Genomic DNA, 20595 nt, shown 5'->3' on the forward strand with positions numbered 1-20595 from the left:
CCCAACTGGTGTTTCTCCTATGTAGAGGGCTTCTTCTGCCTTCATATCCTTCAAAATCAGAAATACAACTCGCAGTTAACAAGGTGCAAAGTAAGTACCATCTCCACTGCTTTCCTCATAAAAAAGCTATGCGTGGCGCCATTCTTTTCAGTATCCGCCATTCAGATTAGAGTTGCAATTGTAGATCAGCCTTTCTACATCAAAATTAGAGCAAAGAAGCCATGCATCTAACGTCGATAAGGCGGACGGGGTGTGGAACAGGGAGTACAGAGTGCGCTCGAGAAACGACTAGTGGTAAACTATACGGGGGTAGATTAGCGTGTATTCACTAACTACTCCGTAGTAACTAACTAACTAACTAGCTTAGTCACCAGCGCCGAGTAAACAGGTCAATATCAGTCTCAGCCTTATCATCAACGACAGCAAAGCCATGCCAGCGACACTCTTTACACAACTGATTATACTTTCTTTTCTATGTTTGAAGCTCCCGCTCATTTCTAATTTCCTTTGGCCCGGCTTTCTCGAAAGCGGCAAACGAGGTCGAGTCAATTGAGATGGGATCCATATGGCTGCGCATAATGGAACGACATTGCCGCGGCCGGAACGGCCTTCCATGAACAAGACCGGAGAGCCAGCTTCCTCTCTTGCCACCAGACTAACGCCTCACCTGACAGTTAGAGGAAACGGTGAAGATACCCCTGGGCGCGAAACCTTTTCTCAATTACGGCAGGAGATTTTAAGCCAGGATGGCCAACTCAATCTCGATGACAACATTAGTGATATCCACACCCTAATTTGCGTTGTAATCAAAGCTGGTCTCGAACCTCTGTTAAACTATCGTGCCGGAATTTTGTCGGAGAATGATAAGATCGGGCAGATTTTGGATTGTCTCGACATTGTCCAAGTCGCGCTCCGGAATGCCCCTCAGGTTTTATATGAGCCGTGCGATGCTATCCTTCTTAGCCATGAAGCGATTAAAGCTCCGATATTTACCTGGATTATTCCCATCCACCTGGCTTTGCTTTGTACTTGGGAGGAGAGACCAGTCCGTGACAAAATTTGTCGGGTCTTATCAACAATTTACATGTCACAGTTTAAAACTCGTAGGTCTTGGAGCTCATCTAGATCCGTTACGTGGTTTCTCCAGGGCTGTCTGATAGGTGAGCCGATATCAGCATATATGAAGTGGTGGATGGCTGACTTGGCTAGATCTCATCACCTCTATAGAGATTATTAATGTTAAAGGATATCAGAATGTTAACGGCTCATTTTTGTATTTTCCACAGTGGTCAGACTCTTTAGCTAGCTGTTTTGAGGCTCTTAACCTTCCTCGATCCACGCTGGCTCGCCTGTCCATAGGAAGCCCATCATCAGTGGTCAAAGCGTGTCTTCATGTTCTGGATTCTTTCGCGCACCTTCCCTCGAATAGAATTTTCACCCGTTCACCTTTTCTTCGAGAGAGTATTCTCTGGAATTTTCAATGCTCCGAAAGATTATGGAAAGCTGTATTCCAATGGTTTGGGGGCGCTGAGACTCGCTTGGAAGAGGAGAAGACTATCAATCTTCTCACGGAGTTGATCTCTGTGTTTCGAAAGGGCTTCTCCTGCTCACAAATCTTAGGACTAGGGATGGATCAAAGAGCAATGGATGTGATGGTACAGAGTGGTGTGGATATGCTATCATGCTCCAAATTGCTACAGAGCTCTGATTTACAGCATGTCTTGAGTCAACTCATGAGCGAGATTATGCGCGCATCTCACAGCTGTTCAGCTGCTGACCAACTAGTCACGGAACACTTTACTCCTGCATTGGACGAACTCAAGTCTGATGCCCCTACCTTTAGAACACTTCACCAGTCTTTTCAGGTTGCGTTACTCCCACCATTACTTCTCAAACGTGGCCAGCTAATATTATAGAGTAGTATGTTATTGATAGGATACTTCAAGGCCAATATTTTTCTCCAGTTCCATCTTCCAAGTTTCACAGGCGGACTTCCTCCCAGTCCCTCCTTCACGCCCAGGACACTACCCACATCAAGAAGCCTGAGTATGTAAACTGTCTTGACGTTGAAAGCTCTGATAAAGAAAGACCTCGGAAACGCCCTCGCCTTTCAAATACAGATGACACCATTGGCACTCTGGATTACTCACAAATGATTATCACCACACTTTGTAACATTATTGGTATTCTACCAGTTGACGGACTTGAGAGCATAGAGCCTTCTATAGTGTTAGTCTCAGTAAAATTATGCTGACGGAATCTATGTTGCTTACTATGTATAGGAATGCCTCTGCTGGGCTATCTCCTAGCGATAAATGCAACGTATTAAGTCATTTAGGTCGCCTTTCGTGTGCGTGGTCGGATAATTTGAGGTTTGGCCAAAATGTGGATATTTCGGAGCCAATCTACCAATGTCTGGTTTGTGATGATAACAAGTGGGATACACCAGGCCGTATTTGCGCCGAAGATTCGAGGTTCGAATATCTACGCGACACATTAACAGCACTACTCCCCGCATTACACGCGTCTCCGGAATGTCGGATCCTAGGAATGGTTGCCATTCGAAATATGCTCATCCATGACCCAAATAGCAAGGATATGCAACTTGGAACCACACCGTGTGGCGAATTCTGTCTACACTCTCTTCATAGCTCGGTCCGAGAACTTCGCATAATAGCTGGGTAAGCACTGCTGTCTCTAGAATGTGTCCTTTTTTTCCCCCATTCTGATACCGCGTAGACAAACTCTGGTTATTTTCCTCAAGGGACCGCAAGACGAAGATGTGCGGCGGAAAAATTTTGTCGCTGCATTGGAGTTTTTACAACTGCAGGATGACAATGAGCTATATGTACAGGAAACATTCATAATGGTATTAAGAAACATCGCCGAGTGAGCTACTATTGTATCCTCCCTGAGGGTCTATAGTCTCGACTAATGCATATTAGGATATCCGGAGACGAAGAGATGAACATTGTTCTTTTTCGACTCCTAGAATACATTCGCCACGTCAACCCTTTTATCAGTGGAGTTGCATACACTGAGGCATGTTTGCCATTTCTTTTTAGCTTCATAGCTGACATCTTAAAGCTCTCCAAATTAGCTCTACATCTAGGATATACCCCTGCAGCATTGTTCCGGCCCTTTTGGAGAACGCTGTCGGTTTTAGTAGTAAAAAACCTGCATAACAAGCCCCATATGGCAGATCTCATAAGCGATTTGATCGGAATGTCAGTTGATAGCTTCTTGCGGTTAACTGAAGTTCATATCCTGCCATACCTTGTCATGACGCGGAAAAAAGACGTCATTGCTAGAATTGCCAGGACCCACGATAAGATGTCAATCTTTGATGTCTGCTCCTCCAACACCAATATAGCGTCGATCCTGTCTGTCTTACTAACTCAGAAAACTTCTAACCCGGAAGTGACAATTCCATCTACATTATGCGATATATCTCAACAGTTCAAAGGCCATGATCTTGCAGCTCTGATTAGAATGGAGCCGATTCTAATATCTTGTGAACTACTCAAAGGACTTGGTGATTTAACAGCGGAAAAAGAATCTAGGGTTTGTCCTGTCCCTACCACATTAAGCCATTTCTAATTATTCTACCTAGCATTTACAAGCTTTAGAACTGGTCGCGTCTCTAACACCTCGACGGGCAGGCTTAGGAAGCTCTTCTAGAACAGTTGATCCGCTTGTCGCTTTCTTGGAGGAGCATGTTCTAGGGATAATAACCGAATTTGCCAATGTAATCAACGATTTCCAAATACGACAGTCAATAGTAGAAAAGAAGAGGAACGTTGTTGCTATCGGTCAGATGATAAGTATAGCAAGGGGAAACATTAGTGTTGCTTTACCCCAGGTAATTTCATCACTACTTGTCAGCTCGTCTAGAACTAATTTACAAACTTAGATTTGTGCCTGTCTTCGGTCAGCCCTTGATATGAAAGATTTACGTGATCATGCTTTTGCCTCCTGGTGCACCATGATGCTCCTGCTTGATGAAGCAGACATAGAGCCGTTAATTGACCAAACCTTTGCCATAATACTTAAAAACTGGAGCATATTCAGGTCCGAGACCCGATATCAAGCGATGGACCTTGTTGAGCGCATTTTACAAGATCATCAGGAACTAGTGACAGATACTTTCTTGAAAATGCCGTCTCTAGAAACTATCCCTGAGATGGACAGATTTTCTCGTCGAATTTTAGAATTAAAAAAGAGTGTTGACATTCGTAGCCAACTCGAAGCCTTCTCCCTCAGGTGTCAGAATGAGAACCAAGTTGTCGTTGAGCAAGCACTCAGAGAGCTGGTTCCGCAACTCCGAACAAACCAAGAGTACATTCATCGATCTGCTATCAACGAGCAACCAAATCAAAACATCGCTGGTCAACTTACACGTTCGTTGTTTGACTGCTGCGCAAAATTCAACCCAAGCTCAGAAGCTATCATGCTACTAGCTGCTGAATGCCTTGGCATCATCGGGTGTCTTGACCCGAGTCGCATCGAATTAACGAAAGAAAAAAAAGATATCCTGGTATTGTCTAACTTCGAGAGAGCAGACGAGACAACCGATTTTATTCTCTTTTTTTTGCAACATATCGTCGTTGAAGCATTTCTTTCTGCGTCTAATACGAGATCTCAGGGGTTCCTAGCCTACGCCATGCAGTCCCTTCTACAATATTGCAATCTTGGCGCTGTTGTACCCCCTCGTACCCAAGACTTTGAGCTAGGAGACGTGTATAGGCGCTGGTTATCGCTTCCAGAGTATGTACGGAATACACTCACGCCTTTTCTCAGCTCCAAGTACACTGTGATAGTTGGAGCCATCAGCACATCATGCTGCTATCCCCTCTTTTCTTCAGAAATGAGCCATCCAGAATGGCTACGCACATTTGTTCTTGATTTACTACAAAAAGGCAATGAAGCAAACGGCAAAATGGTCTTCAGTATAAGCAGCCGGATTATTCGAAGCCAAGATATTTCAATTGCTGCCTTTCTTCTGCCATTTGCGGTGCTTAACGCTACAATCAGTGATGATAACGAAGCTCGGCAAGTTGCCGATGAACTTGCCAATGTTCTACTATACCCTCTTCCAGAGGACAATCATTTGGTTCAAGAGAATGTCATATTATGCAGCGAGGTATGTCTAACATCGTTTCAATCTCAAATTGACGCTAACTATGCATGATAGAGTGTATTCACTGCCTTGGATTACTTATCTCGTTGGCTTCAGGCTAAAAAAAGGGAATATACTTTTTTTGCAACCGGCAATCGCCGCTACAAAGAGAGTGCTGACAAATGCTCTGTTCAAATCAAACGGGTTGAAAAGCTTCTGTCTTCGATTCCCGCTGAAGTCATCTCCGGGCGTGCCGTCGAATGCAAATCCTACGCGCGTGCGCTATTTCATTGGGAACAGTATATTAGGCAACAAAGGACTAAACCGGAAACCGATGCTACTCAGCTAGACTCTCTCTTTCAGAAGCTCCAAGATATCTACACCCAAATAGATGAGCCGGATGGAATTGAGGGCATTTCATCTCATTTGCATGTCCTGAATATAGACCAACAAGTACTTGAGCATCGCAAAGCAGGGAGATGGGTAGCGGCTCAAAGTTGGTATGAACTGCAATTAAATAAATCGCCAGAAGATACTGAGGTCCAACTCAATTTATTGACATGCTTAAAGGAGTCTGGCCAGCATGGTAAGATTATACCAACACTTCAAACTATACAGTACTACTCACTCACTATATTTACAGATGCTCTTCTCAACCAATTCGGTGCCCTAAAAATTACCGAAGCGGCGCTTCCCAAGATGCTCTCATTTGCAGTAGAAGCCTCATGGGTGACTAGTAAATGGGATAGACTAGAAAGATACCTTTCCCAGCGTTCTGACAATGGGGCTGGCGATTTTACCATTGGCCTTGGATTGGTATTGACTTCAATTCGCTCGAAAAATACCAATGTATTCAAAGCAAAAATCAATGAGTTGCGCATCGGCATCACAAAAAGCTTAACGTCAAATTCGGTATCCTCTTTTCAAGCCAGTCATGACAACAGCGTCAAACTTCACATCCTTGAGGAGGTGGAAATGCTTGCGAGCTTATCTACCATTTCCCAGCAAGCTCAACAAGGACTGCGTGAAACGTTAGATCGCAGATTGGCGCTCCTCGGGGGCTGCATTTCTGATAAGCAATATATCCTTGGCTTGAGGCGAGCCATAATGGAATTATCGTAGGTCTCGCCAGTTTATATACCTTTTTAAGGCTAATTTTTTATTTACAGGCCATCCTTCGATGAATCCGATGCCGCTTCCGTTTGGCTGACCATTTCTAAGCTTGCACGAAAAGCAAATTCAACAGAGCAGGCATTCAATGCAGTTATGCATGCTGCGCAATTGAAAGACAAATCTGCAACTATAGAATATGCAAGGCTACTATGGAAAGAGGGGCATCATCGAAAGGCAATCCGGACTTTAGAGGGCTCGATATCTGCTAATGCATTTATATCTTTTGATAAAACCCCTGCGGATGCTCTTCCATCTGAACTCTCCATCGGCGACGATCAACATAAGCAGAACATGTTAACCGCCCAGGTAATAAATATTATATTCTTTCTTGTGACTTTCTTTATTTTCTAATTATCTCAGGCGCATCTACTTCTTGCTCGATGGATGGACAGTGCTGGCCAGACTCAGTCCGACGTAATCATACAAAAATATCGACAAGCAATCAAATTCCATACAAGGTGAATTCATATCTCAATGATCGCAGGATCGCGCTAACCAACAGCTATTAGATGGGAGAAAGCACATTACTATTTGGGTAAACACTACGCGAAAATTTTGGATTCTGAGAAAGTGAAGCCTGTTGGGAAAGAGGCTCAAATATAGTATGTACTGTACAGTGTTTTTTGTATTGCTGCTAAAAGATCATAGCTTGAGTGGTGAAGCGTCGAAGTTGGTAATTGATAATTATCTTCGTTCACTCGCTCATGGGAACAAATACGTTTTTCAGACTCTACCGAAGGTATTGACGTTGTGGCTTGACCACGCATCTGGAGTCGACCAGCCCTTTGATCCGAAACGGGGAGATAATAGGTAGGCTAGAATTATCTTCGAAACCCCAATAGAGCTAACTAGTAGAAGGGAATTTCAAAAACACAACATGACACAACGTAAAAAAAGTCTAGATGATATGCATACCCAGCTTCGAAAATACATCAGCAGAATCCCTGCAGCTTTGGTACGTGCCCTTGCCCGAAATCATTTCTACTACCACTGACAAACCGAAGCTATTTACCATATTGCCCCAGGTTGTTGCACGCATATGTCATTCAAATAACACCGTATACAACATCCTAACGCAAATTGTGGTGAAGACCATTCTCGCATTTCCCCAGCAAGGTCTATGGACACTTTTGGCAGTCTTGAAATCGTCAACTAAAGATCGTGCATCTCGCGGTTTAACGTGTATTCAAAAGATCACCGTCAGTTTATTGTTGAGTTGCGCATGTCGTAGTTGGCGGCTAATTTTGAATAGGAAGCAAGCAAAAAACAGAAATTAGACGGTACCGCAACAGAGATACGGACGATTGTTAACCAGGGCCAAAAGTTCTCAGATGAGCTCTTAAAATTATGCGTTGCACCAGTTGAAGATAGAGTGACAAAAGTCAGCTTAGCTCGCAATCTAGGCTTCAATCACAAAGTCGCCCCTTGTCGACTAGTTATTCCCCTAGAGACAACGCTGGCCCCTGTTCTACCTCAGAGCCATGAATCAAACTTTTTAAAGACGTTCAGGGCATTTCCTAATGACCCGATTACCATAGAAAGTATGTTACATAATATCCTATTGCTCTTTGTTTTGATATTGACAGTCTTAACAGCTGTACTTGACGCAGGTTTAGTCCTGCTGTCCCTACAAAAACCGCGGAAAATAAGTATTCGGGGCTCAGATGGACAGGTCTATGGCCTCCTTTGCAAGCCAAATGATGATCTTCGCAAGGATCAACGGTTGATGGAGTATAATAGTATGATCAATCGATTCTTAAAAAGGGATTTAGAGTCAAACAAGCGCCGTTTATACATTAAGACGTACGCTGTCACACCATTAAATGAGCAGTGTGGTCTTATTGAATGGGTTGATGGTCTACGTCCTTTGAGGGAAATTGTCGCTAAACTGCTGAAGGCACGAGGTATCGTTGTCAACGTAAGTGATTGACATCCAGCCAGATCCTCATTATCTAATAACGTTAGTATGGTGAAATAAAACACTACCTGAACGAAGCGTGCTCGGCCGATTCAAAGCTACCTATGTTTTCAAAATTGTTGGCTAAGTAAGCAGCAATGATCAATACCGCTTCGGGTTCCATGCTTATGTGGTAATTAGGTATCCGGCTGTTTTGCATGAATGGTTCGTTGAAATGTTTCCTGAACCGCCAGCGTGGTTTGGAGCGAGATTGGGGTACACTAGATCCTGTGCTGTCATGTCTATGGTTGGCTCTTCGCTGGGGTGAGTAAGAAAATTTATAAGTCACATCCTGTAGTTACTTATAAAATATATAGACTCGGGGATAGACACGGAGAGAATATCTTGTTTGAAGAAGGAACAGGAGGTATCCTCCATGTCGACTTCAACTGCCTTTTCGACAAGGTCAGCACCTCCATAATCCCTAGAGCGGGGACGGCACTAACTACTTTATAGGGTCTTACTCTTGATAAACCGGAGCTAGTACCTTTCCGTCTTACACATAATATGATCGATGCATTTGGTGCGTATGGGTATAATGGTTCGTGCTTCGTTTCCGTTGAGATCTAAGATGGCCACTAATTGCAATATAGGGCCTTTTCGAAAAACATGCGAACTTACCCAAGGCTTGTTACGCCAGAACGAAGACTCGCTCATGACTATTCTCGAAACCTTTCTTCATGATCCGACTACTGATTTTATTGATAAGAAGGTAGACGCACTCCCAAGTTTTGTTTTAATACGAGGCCTAATTCGAGGAACAGAAGCGAACCCACCCGAATGTGCCTGATACCCCAGAGGCAGTCTTAGAGTTCGTTCGCAACAGACTTCGTGGCCTTTTGCCTGGAGAGTCTGTACCATTGTCTGTTGGCGGACAAGTTGATGAGCTGATTATGCAAGCGACTAATATTAAGAATTTGGCAGCGATGTATATCGGCTGGTGTGCTTTCTTTTGAATATATGTTGGACTAAAAAAGATTATATCTCAGGCCCCTGTGGAGATAAAGGGTGTACAGAATAATTGTGTATAATATGCTGCACATATACAAAGTAAAAATCTAGGTTTCATAATAACATGGAATTCCCTTTACTCTAGGCTATAAAGGAAGCAAAATATTCCGTAAGTAAAAATACATTATCCTAGCCAACCCTCTTCTAAGCATTAAAGAACTCCTATTTTAAGCGTATGGAGACCCCAGCGATCCTTCTAAGATCCAACCAACTGCCTCTTTTGTCATCTTCGGCTATATCTTGGGCGACGCGGGCTCCGACTCCTGCTACGGCTGCCATAGCTGGAGCCACGTCTTCTTCGTCTTACTGAGCCATAGCTATCTCTCCTATCTCTTCTACGCTGTGGGCTCGGTGAACGTGATGAATAAGATGGGGATCGACCTGGTGGCGTCCTAGACCGAGATCTTGATCGTGATACGGACCGTGGGCGGTAGATATCATGTCTGTTCATTGTTTGCGGTGCCCTGAACTGTCTCCGTGGCGGGGGAGGAGAACGGTAACGAGTTGAGGGGGGGCGACCAGGGCCAGTAGCCGAGTATCCAGATCTCCAAGGTTCAGGACGAGCAGGCATTCGTGCTGGGGGAGGCGTCCGATCGAATGTGCGACGTGGAAGAACAATCGACACACTGAGGACGGCACCATCTAACTGGGCTTCATGCATATGAGCGATTGCAGACTCAGCATCAGCAGCATCATAGTAGCAAATATATGCTGAGCCCCGATTGGTCATGACTATTTCGATTCTATTAGCACACCGCTTTCCCATAAAAAAACGACAAACAGCATACATTGACGGTTCATGGGAAGGTCAAGACTCTGGATATCACCATAAGTGCCAAATATTTCGCGGAGATGGCCCTCATTGACATTCTTGGTTAACTTCTCGATAACAATCTAAGGCGCGGATATGTCAGCTCTGGCAAATGAAGCAGATATTCGCTGTTCGTAGTCTATAACAGCACTTACTTTCGTGCTTCGCCTCGGTGGACTTGGGCTCCTCGTATAGCTCCTGTCACGATACCGCCTTTCTTGTCTGTCTCTGCTTGGAGCTCTGGAAGAATATGGGCTTCGACTCGGGCTCCGACTCCCAGACCTTGACTGTGGCCGGCCGCGCTCACGATGCCCATTGTGTCTAGGGCTGATGCTGCGAGCTCGCGGCGTAGGCGACCGTAATGGCGATCGAGGAGTTCGAGAACGTGAGCGCGCGCGAGGAGCTGGCGAGTGTCGCGGCGAAACTGATCGTGGACGACTGTAAGAACGCGAACGGCTTCGTGGGCGAGGCGAAGGACTTCGAGAAGGCGAGATGGAGTGGCGGGTCGGCATTTTCGCCGGAAGACACTATACCCAAGCGTTGGTTGCAATGGGAATGGAGCTGTAGAGCGAGGTGAGATGTGAGACAGTGCAGCAGTGAGAGGAGTAAGATCGAGAGCTGGCTCGCCGCCGAGCTAACAAAGCCAGGCGGTGCCAAGACCAGCCACCTCCCACCAAACATGCGAGAATTCTTGAAATGAGTTCTAAATATTAAGAAATCAAATCAGAGAGCCTAGACTTCTATTACTTCCCAAGCACTTGTTCTGTTTCATCATACTATCATCATAGAGCACCAACAAGAAATGCGAATTCTGCTAACAGATATCACCACTGTACGGAATACACAGCAAGCATCTGTTGCACTGCATAACTATCTGTTAGTTCTTAGTTGGCCCCAGCATGCCCCTACACAGAAAGAGAGCCTCGCAGAATACTGCATATGCTACGAAGTATATAGTAAAGTAGGTATATCGCATGATCTCGTAAATGGGAGACAGGCAGATGAAGCAAGCCGTTCATTTATTTCCAAAGCTTCTGCTCCAGTTTTGATATTCCCGGATCACATCCGGTGATATCTGTTTTGATACTGTTTCCAAAGCCTTGAGAAAATGCGCGGTTTGAATCTGGCACTGCTGGCCAGTTTCCTCCTCTTCATCCATTGCGAAATCAGCAGCAGTCTCGCAGACACTTACCAATTCGGCGCCCGAATATCCGTCTGTTTGGCCCGCTAGTTCATCCAAGTCCACCTCCTTATTAACATCAGCCTTGCGGCACCATATGTTCAGGATCTCCTTTCTCGCAACGGAGTCAGGTAGCCCAATGTATAGGATGTTGTCCAGCCTTCCTGGTCTCATTAATGCAGGATCCAAGACTTCTGGCTTGTTGGTCGCCGCGACGACGAGCACGTTTTTTAGCTCCTCGATACCATCCATTTCATTTAACAAAGTCGTTAAAACATTTATACCACTTTGAACGCCAGGCCCTCTCCGCGCAGCAATAGCATCAATCTCATCAAAGAAAATAATACTAGGGCGTGCGGCCCGGGCTTTACGAAATATTTCCCTCAACGCTCTCTCAGATTCGCCAACATACATACTCAATATCTCAGCGCCTTTGACAGCTAAGAAATTCAGTCCAGCTTCTGTGGCTAGAGCCTTCACTGTCAGGGTTTTAGAGCAACCTGGCGGGCCATAAAGTAGCACGCCCTTCTTCCCAGTAATATTGAATCGTTTCATCCGTTCAGGGTACTATCAACCAAATCACATGTAAGCTCATACCTGGCAATGCACAACCGAGACAACATACCCTTAATGGCCTTTCAACTGCCTTCTGAAGATACCGCTTAATATTTTCTTGCCCACCAATATCACTCCATCTGACAGCAGGAGTCTCCAAGAAAACTTCTCTCATAGCCGTAGGCCGCGTTTCCTGTAATGCTGATATAACATCTTCTTCGGATATCACAAGTGGGATCTTGGAATCATTCTCGGGCTCTTCCCCTTTTTTGTCGACACTCTCCTCTTCTAATCGAAGATAATTTTGGTCTAATTTGGAAAACTGCCTTGTCTGCGCCTTTCTGCAAGACAGCTGAAGTAGCGAAAAAAGGTCTGCACCAACGTAACCATGAGTTTGCGCTGCCATTTTTTCTAGTAGCATATCGCATGGTTGATCGTCCGATCCTCGTAGCGCCCAAAGGATCTCGGCTCGTCCCTTTCCGGTGGGTACGGGAAGTTCGATCTCAATTCCCAACCGATGCGGAGTCCGCAAGGTATCATCCACGTCATTCGGATGTTTTGTACACGCCACTACAAGAACATGGCTATCCTGAATGGAATCCAAGGCCTCGCATAGAATCGAGGCCAAAGAGGGGGCATCATTCGCGCCACGTTTTGGCGCTATAAAATCTAACTGATCGATAGAGATAAGGCTTGGTTGGGATTTCAAAGCATCGGCAAATATTTTTCGAATTTTCCCATCAGCCTCTCCGGGTATTTTGCTGCTTGCCGAAGTTTTTACGGGAAACACCCCTCTCCACCCCGAACTCTCAATCCTGGCCAAAAGTGAGGATTTTCCCGTCCCTTTTGCTCCGTGAATAAGGATTCCTCCACTGCTTTTATAAAAAGATGGCATTTTGATTTTTTGCGCCCGTAGAGTAAAATCTCTCATTCTTTCATTGACCTGCTCAATCTGCGGAGCAAGCCCGCCCAGGCCAGTTGCATCTACTTGAAGCACTTTTTCTGCTGCTGGAGAGGATATTGGTCCTCCAATCTTGACTTGTGACTGTGGAGTAAATCTCGCGATTGTATTTCCCCCCGGGTCGCTCCCAGGATCAAATTCTACCACCTTGAAAGCCCTACGGCACTTCTTCAGCTCATATTCGATGATCATGCCTGCGGCTAGTATTTCGTTTCGGGACAGTGGGTGCTCCAGCCCCCATTCCCAGTAAAGCCGATCAGTGTCTGATAGTTCTCCATGTTCTGAAATCGTAGCTGGATCACTGCATTCTTCCAAGCGAACCAAACCTATGTCCTTTAATGGCTCTTTAGCTTCAGTGATTGTAACTTTATCCCCCAATTTCAATCCATATAAAGACTGAAGTAGCTTGGATGTCTGCACAACATTATCATGGACCTTTTCAGGAGCATTCCAAGCAATTGCGGTTTTGGTAGGGCCATCACCAAGCTGCAATTGACACGGTTCGCCAACTATTAGATGAACTTGAAGAAGTGAAGCCGGGGACATGAAAATCCGAAATGCCTCTTTTGAATCATTCTTTGGTTGGCGTGACGCTGGCCGGACTGTAAACTCAGGACGCGCTGCCATTTTGCCCTTAATCTGCGCGCTTCTTGTGGAAATTTTTGCACGACACCCGAGAGTTAATATTTGTAGTCCACAACACTGAGATATTGCCCTATGTGAAAGGGAGGAATTAGGAGGTTCTCATCGCGAATGAACGATAATTGTTGCGGACAGAATGTAAACGGTAAAGGTTCTTTCATTTAACGACATAACTAGGCTCGTCTGTTGTGCGGGGTCCAAAGAGCTATGTACAGTATTTGAAAGTGAGGAAATTTGCCACGAGCGTCGTTCGTCTGTTTGTAGCCGACTATCGAGCATTTGTAGAATCGAGCGGAAAAGCAAGAAAGTTCAAGAGAACAACTAACTTGGACACAGTGCGAATTATTGACTTGCACCTCCTTTGGATGTCATGGTTTGCTAAGGTGAAAAGATATATCCTGAAGTAGCACCTTTACATAACTATAACTACACAAATATTATTCTTCATGCCCGCTCCACTGACAGCGATTCGCCGGTTGCCAACAGGCATCCTGTTACACTTTCAAGTTTCTAGAGGGATATCGTATTGCTCAAGAACGCCTTCGATTGCCCAGAGTTTGCGGCAATGTAAGAGATTACTGTCTACGATGCCGCTGAATACCGATATTCAATACGCCCAGGGCTCTGACGCGTCTGTTGCTCAACCGGAGGTGGAACGGTTACTACACAAAGAGGCAGGCAGATGGGTTATGACCCAAGATATGCAGGGAATTAAAAGGGAGTATAATTTTAAATCATTTAAGCAAGCTTGGGTACGTCCTCTACCATGAGGATCTATTTTGCAATAAGAGTTCTGGTTTACCAATGTGACGGTGTCTGTAGGGGTTCATGTCTACGGTCGCAGAAGAGTGCAAAGTCGAGAAACATCATCCTGAATGGACAAATGTGAGCTTCCCTGGATTTCTGATTAGCGGCTATTGCCCTAGAACAGCCTGACTGATAGTCTTCTTCTAGATATACAACAAAGTCTGTATTACGTGGACCACACACCGTCCACGCGGCCTGAGTCTCAAGGACTTGAAAATGGCTAGGTTTTGCGACGAACAAGCGGAATTGCACGGGGAGATTTTGGTACCTCACCCTGTGTCGCAGTCTCAGTGAGGCTTCAGCCTGCAAGCGATCTTACTACAATTACGTTGATCACAATGTTGTCTGGATGAAGTATTTTTCATTTCGTATTAATAGTATTGTCTATCGAAGTGTGCAAAAAGCTATGGACAGGTATCAAACATAAAACGCCAGTAAAGAATTCGGACTTGCGTCCTAAAACAGGATTTTCAAAGCCAACAAGTGGATATGGAATCATTATGAACATATAAAGCCGTTATGGTCGAAGGAACACAGCAAGGGATTTAACAATCCCATGAGGTATGAAGTATTAAAAGGTGTTTTAGTGGAAATAAAGCAGTAGAAGATTTTCCGATCGAAAACCAGATAATCTCCGTTACGATCAATTGGACAAGCGTTTTTTACCCATGAAAATGACTTCACAGGCTCTTCGCAGTCTTTGCTTTCTGCTCTCTCCGGCGTTTGACGGCTTCGGGGGTGTATTCGGTGTCGAGCAAATAATCCCACCATCTAAAGCTGCTTGCGTAGTTGCCAACAAATTTTTCATGATGAAGGTCGTGATGATCAGCGCCGGCCCAGAACGGAAGGAAATGGTGAAGACTCCAGGGAAATTCGTAACCACTGTGGGCGTCGATAGCCTGGAATAGCCGGAAGATAATCCAGAGATACATAGTAAGAATATGGAGATCGCCTGTGACAACACACCACAAAATCGGGCATCCAACAGTGCCGAAGCCGAGGGCCATAACCTCTATTGGTGAGGCATATTCAGCAGCTAATCCGAAGGGAGCAGAGTACTGGTGGTGAATCTTGTGCACAGATTTGTAGAGAGGGGCCCAGTGGAATGCGCGGTGAGAAAAATAATGCCAAGTATCCTCGAGGACGAAAAAAATGGCGATCTGGTACATCATTTTCCAGATCGATGGGAATGGAACGCCGGTTGCGAGTCCGCAGTATTGAGCAAAGGGATGGAAAAGCCTGGGATAGTGTTAATTGATTCCGGTCCGCAGTTCGTTGGCCGTGTGGCACATACCAGATTTGAGGTAATTCGACGGTGAAGTGACTTAGTAGAACGAGCTTGGCACAATTCCACTGCTCCCGAGCGGTCGGAATTTTGCTCTATGATCGGTCAGAAATGAAAGAGGGGCTTGGGACGCGAGTGGTTTCACTAACATGTTGAATCTTCCAGCGATTAAAATACTTCATTCTGTCAATGATGATCCAGGGCAGTGCACGGCCAAAGTACACAATCTCGTGCATTGCGAACGACATGATGCCAGTAGCAAGGACATCATTCTGCATGTAGGCATACCAAGCAGCCCACAGCCGTTCGGGGATGTTCAGGTGAGTGTTGTACTTGGAGATCTGCTCATACTGGCCCCAGTAGGAGGCCGGAGCCGGGGAAAGGAGCGTGGTGGAATTCCTGTCAGCACACAGCAGGTCAGCGAAAAAAGCCACGAGGGGCGTGGAGGCCTCTCTGAGACTCACATCCTCGTTGCCCAGGCACGCAGCGTCGATAGCAATGGGCGGACAGCAGGGGAAGGAGGCTCAGCAGGCGTGGTGGTTGATGTGAGCGAGAGTTGCCGGGGACGAAAGATTCTTATTTAATAGAAGCACAGCGCGATCAGATAAAGAAGCCCCAAGAGATGCGCAGTAAGGGGCAGCTGGTACGGTACCGTACGGGCGATGCGGCGCTGGCCGGCGACGGGGCAATGCATGTGACGCTCAGCCAATCGGCGAGCCGCACGCGGTAAGGTACACGTACTGGCAGCAGCCCGGAATCACTGAATCTTTCAGCCGAATCGTTCGACTGCCATGGCCTGATACCGTAATTACAGGATCGCGCTAGCCCTGGTGTTACACGTGATTTGCCCGCAGGCCAATCAGCAGCCGTACGTCATCTGTTATCTGATCGAGCCATCACGGCTTCAGCGCACAAATTCTCCGGCCGCAACCACAGCAGCGCCGCCCACACATCACCGCATTTTTATTCCTCTGGGCCGGATCCTTGCAGCTGGAAATGCCCGGCCGGGCTTTGGCTTTGACTTGGCCCCCGTGTTCTTCCCTGCTAACGGATATTTTTCTGGAACAACAGCAGTAGCAGTAGCAGCAGCAACAACAACAACAATCATGTCGCTCGTCGAGGAGTAAGCTTCCAGCCTGTACCAGCCCTCTAGCCCTTTTCCAGGCGTTCCCGTTTGGAGACTGATGATAGCCTTGCAATGCAATACTTTTTTGTTTCACTGATCCTCATTATTGTTGTCGCCTAGCCACGTACGACGCCTGGACCTCTATCTCGACAAGCTTCAATTACGGGCCCTCGAGCCAGCGCTTCTTCCCGGGACAGCCCACCATGATTCCATTACGTTAGCCGACCATCTGGCCGCGCCAACCGTTGCCGCCATCGCCGGGATCGCGAGAGCTTTCTCCGCTAGCTCGCCATCCGGACCCTTGCTGAAACGCGCAAAATTGATCGACTTGTTATCCAAAGTTCATGACCTGAGGCCTAGTCTTGAAAAGAGCGTTGCTACACTGGATGGAAACTACTCTTCCGATCTCGTATGGATGGTGGCGGCGAAGGCTACAGTTCAGACTTTTGCGATTGTGATAAATTCCTTGCTGGACGAGGCCGCGCCGTTGAGCGATGGCATCTGGTACTGGGATGGGATCTTGGGTTCGTATTTAAGCTGTGGCTTACATGCATTTCAAACATCCCCAATACGATTAGGCCAGCATATCAAGGACATTTACAACAAAGCCCGCCAAATCCAACCTCAATGGCGCAGCGAGCTCGACGGCTCAACGATATCGGCGCGGTGGTCTGCCTTCTACCGACTTGTTCGAGAGAGTGTAAGGCAGCAAAGCATAGCCCATGCTAAACAAATCATGCTCTCGCCCTTCCAGCTTTGTAGGTCGGAGGCCCGGAAGAACAGGCGAAGCCTGAAAAAACTTCGAGAGATGAATGCATGTGCTGTCGGCCTCTTGATGGAAGAGGCCCTTCTCTTCGACTTCGATGAAGAAGACACTAATACAAACACAGCTACTAATAGCCCGGACGACTGGCAGGATACTGTCTTTCGGACAACGTTGCTCATGCGAGCTGTTGTCAAGAATGTGAATGATCTCAGTAATGATTTTACTGGATTCGAGGAGAATGTCTTTGCAACTGTGGATGCAGTCGAGTCTCCATTTGTTGATGGTCCCCAGAAGCCATCGCTTGAAAACGCTTTCGATGTTATCCAGCAATTAAAAACTATCCTGGAAGAACACTTGCCTCGTCAACAACTTCTGTCAAAGAGACTTTTTCATGAATGCGGGCGACCGTCTCGTTTCGTTCGCTACTGGCTCCCTGTGTCTGCGATTTTGTTTTCTTCTAGCACTATTTTGAATATACTCACAAACAGGCGGTCGGAGGTGGTCGGCTGGTTGCAGGAATCTGGCACCACCCTTAAGGATTTTTGGATAAATTGGGTCGTTGAGCCCATTAATCAGTTAATAGGAACCATACGACACGATGAGAAGAGCCAAGTCGCCCTGATGAGCAAAGGTAGCCTGCAGTCGGATTTAGCCAGCCTCGAACGTATGGTGGTTGATTACGCTGTCCGTCATCCTGAAAACGGTTCTAGCCAGACATTCTCGCCGGCCGAGCTGGAACAAATCCGCCTGGCTGTTAAAGAAGGTGATTTGACGCTCGTGCTTAAAGCATACGAAAGGGATTTGCAAACTCCCCTCATGGGCGCCGTACGAGGCGACTTAATTACCACGCTCCTCATTCAAATACAAAAAACAAAAGTTGATGTTGAAGTCGCTATGAGCGGCATCGACTCGCTCCTCAAAAGTCAACAATTAGTGTTCGCGTATGTTATCCACTTCCATTTCCAAAATTGAAATTCAACAGGCTGACATCCCCTAGATTTATTGGCTTAACCCCAGGAATCCTTGTTTCTTACTCAGTTATCAGTTGGTTTGCCGGTGCCTTTGGGAGTAGGCGTGGAATTCGTCAAGGAAAGAGACGAGCAGAGGCAAGGCGATCATTACGGTAAAGATTGTACGCCGGTTTTGGTATTGATATTTAGCTAATTAGGATCTTTCTTAGATCCGTCAATCGCATTGTGTCTTCGTCGGTTCCCACTCCAACAGGCGTATTAACATACAAAGACCACGGCCTCCTGATCTGCGAAGCGGAAATTCTTCGCAGTAGAGCATATGAAGTGCTACCCGGCCATATATACCACGAGTTTCATGAAGATCTTAACGACCTATTGAATGTTCGATCTGGCGTAGTTCAGCAGTTGAGAGTTTTGGATCGGATTCGATGGGCGTACGCCCAGTGGATCCGCTAGTTTACGGCGATATGCTTCTCTTAACATCTTCTCGCACCATCTTTCATAATCTACCTTTACTTCAAACACTATGGATTTCTCCTATACCGACTACTACAGGACCAATGGATTTGGCGGATCCGCTAATCCTTGAGGGTGTAGTTATCTGCATACATACGGAGTACATACATATATATCCAGCTTTCTTCATAAAAATCAGTCACCATCGACCCTGGAGAAATGTAGCTACAGAATTAGCCCCAAAACACCCCTATCTTGTTGAATACCATCGTCCTCTTCATCATCGTAATTGTGATCGATTGCCAGGAAATGAGCAGGCGTATTGCACGTGACCGGGTTGAAACAGCCTCCGCACCCCAACGTCACAACAGCATCATCAACGTCAACCCTGCTGTCCTACTTAATTACTTCGTGCTGCGGCTGAGCCCTGAAACCGTTCCGATAGTTGATGGTTTCAACTGGACTGAGAGCGGTTCACTAATTTACCTTGATCTTTGCACCTTATCTCTACAGACGCCCTCTGTCCTAATCTCGTTCTTCTACCCTAACCCGACCAATCCAGATCTTGAGTAACTACTGCCTGGCCTAACTACTCATAATACCCAGTCAACCCCTGTCCGACCAGATATTGGCCTCTTTCGGGACCGAGCTCCAATCCGGCCTCCTGCCTCCATAGACATACCTGCTGTTATCACGCAACGACAGCTCATAGTTCAAGCGCGAATTTCCCGCTTTCGAAGTTCCTCCGCACCTCCGTTGTCAGCCACCTTGAGAAGGGACACCTGGCCTTGTCTCGTTCTCGGAGGTTGTCATACTTCCATCTTGAAATCCAATACGCGATCACTTCGGATACATTTAAACTCATCCCCTCACCTTTCCCGCCGTACCTTATTCTCTCTCCCACCCTCGGCAACATGGCCGGGACTAGAAATTATGACTTTCTCGTACGTATACAGGCTATCTACGACTATTGTAAATATACAGTATCCACTAACTCATACCATTTTGGTTCAGATTAAACTCCTACTTATTGGAGACTCTGGTGTTGGTAAATCTTGCTGCCTACTTCGATTCAGCGAAGACTCCTTCACGCCATCTTTCATCACTACAATCGGCATTGATTTTAAGATCCGCACCATAGAACTCGATGGCAAACGCGTGAAACTACAAATATGGGATACAGCAGGCCAGGAAAGATTCCGGACGATCACGACTGCTTATTATCGTGGCGCGATGGGTATACTTCTTGTTTATGATGTCACAGATGAAAGATCATTTAATAGTAAGCCAACGCACCTATGGTTTGGTCTAATATACTGATTCATGGCAGATATCAAAACTTGGTTCTCTAATGTTGAACAGCACGCTTCGGAAGGTGTACATAAGATGTTGATTGGTAATAAATGCGATTGGGAGGAGAAACGAGCCGTATCTACCGAACAAGGCCAGCAGTTGGCAAATGAACTTGGAATTCCCTTCCTCGAAGTGTCTGCAAAAAACAATATCAATGTCGATAAGGCGTTTTACAACTTAGCCTCGGAGATTAAGAAGGTTATGGATACATCGAAGGCAGAGCAGTCGGCTTCTCACGGAGTCACCATAGATCAAGGCAATGGAACAGGAAGCGGGCTGGGGAACAAGTGTTGCTAATCAAGTCATAACTTTCGGGGGAACATTGGGAGTCGAGTGGCGGTGTTCTTCTTTTTTGGCAGATTATTATCTGTATATTTCGTCTTCTACCGCATACGAGACTTTATTCCAAGAAGGACCTCTGC

At 46.1% G+C, this 20595-nt stretch overlaps 7 protein-coding genes across 7 annotated transcripts; 4 read left to right on the forward strand and 3 right to left on the reverse strand.

Annotated features, from left to right (window-relative positions):
* Positions 1-565: 565 nt before the first annotated feature.
* MEC1 (serine/threonine-protein kinase M1) lies at positions 566-9205 on the forward strand (the record flags this gene model as incomplete). Its single annotated transcript, XM_049253012.1, has 24 exons — positions 566-1160; positions 1228-1865; positions 1922-2229; positions 2283-2681; positions 2740-2889; positions 2946-3564; positions 3614-3862; positions 3914-5143; positions 5195-5705; positions 5763-6237; positions 6289-6598; positions 6653-6750; positions 6802-6894; positions 6941-7102; positions 7151-7247; positions 7318-7491; positions 7545-7833; positions 7888-8210; positions 8258-8337; positions 8391-8513; positions 8567-8654; positions 8706-8790; positions 8843-8961; positions 9014-9205. 24 exons carry the CDS (start codon positions 566-568, stop codon positions 9203-9205), a joined length of 7407 nt encoding a protein of 2468 aa, XP_049107875.1.
* A 1017-nt stretch (positions 9206-10222) lies between these two features.
* LOZ57_003966 (uncharacterized protein) lies at positions 10223-10854 on the reverse strand (the record flags this gene model as incomplete). Its single annotated transcript, XM_049253013.1, has 2 exons — positions 10223-10705; positions 10849-10854. The coding sequence occupies 2 exons, from the start codon at positions 10852-10854 to the stop codon at positions 10223-10225; spliced, it is 489 nt and encodes a 162-aa protein (XP_049107876.1).
* Positions 10855-11086: 232 nt separating this feature from the next.
* Positions 11087-13394, reverse strand: AFG2 (AAA+-type ATPase; the record flags this gene model as incomplete). Its single annotated transcript, XM_049253014.1, has 2 exons — positions 11087-11818; positions 11877-13394. The coding sequence occupies 2 exons, from the start codon at positions 13392-13394 to the stop codon at positions 11087-11089; spliced, it is 2250 nt and encodes a 749-aa protein (XP_049107877.1).
* A 602-nt stretch (positions 13395-13996) lies between these two features.
* Positions 13997-14510, forward strand: LOZ57_003968 (uncharacterized protein; the record flags this gene model as incomplete). The annotated part of the gene is made up of 3 exons (XM_049253015.1): positions 13997-14161; positions 14232-14294; positions 14364-14510. The coding sequence occupies 3 exons, from the start codon at positions 13997-13999 to the stop codon at positions 14508-14510; spliced, it is 375 nt and encodes a 124-aa protein (XP_049107878.1).
* A 386-nt stretch (positions 14511-14896) lies between these two features.
* Positions 14897-15749, reverse strand: ERG25 (C-4 sterol methyl oxidase; the record flags this gene model as incomplete). Its single annotated transcript, XM_049253016.1, has 3 exons — positions 14897-15455; positions 15511-15596; positions 15651-15749. 3 exons carry the CDS (start codon positions 15747-15749, stop codon positions 14897-14899), a joined length of 744 nt encoding a protein of 247 aa, XP_049107879.1.
* Positions 15750-16607: 858 nt separating this feature from the next.
* Positions 16608-18820, forward strand: NCA2 (Nuclear control of ATPase protein 2; the record flags this gene model as incomplete). Its single annotated transcript, XM_049253017.1, has 4 exons — positions 16608-16624; positions 16748-18334; positions 18391-18516; positions 18574-18820. 4 exons carry the CDS (start codon positions 16608-16610, stop codon positions 18818-18820), a joined length of 1977 nt encoding a protein of 658 aa, XP_049107880.1.
* Positions 18821-19734: 914 nt separating this feature from the next.
* Positions 19735-20470, forward strand: SEC4 (GTP-binding protein; the record flags this gene model as incomplete). Its single annotated transcript, XM_049253018.1, has 3 exons — positions 19735-19764; positions 19835-20102; positions 20151-20470. 3 exons carry the CDS (start codon positions 19735-19737, stop codon positions 20468-20470), a joined length of 618 nt encoding a protein of 205 aa, XP_049107881.1.
* Positions 20471-20595: the final 125 nt, after the last annotated feature.

The sequence above is a fragment of the Ophidiomyces ophidiicola genome (genome assembly GCF_022830035.1).
Source record: "Ophidiomyces ophidiicola strain CBS 122913 chromosome Unknown scaffold_15, whole genome shotgun sequence".
NCBI classification, from domain to species: domain Eukaryota; kingdom Fungi; phylum Ascomycota; class Eurotiomycetes; order Onygenales; family Onygenaceae; genus Ophidiomyces; species Ophidiomyces ophidiicola.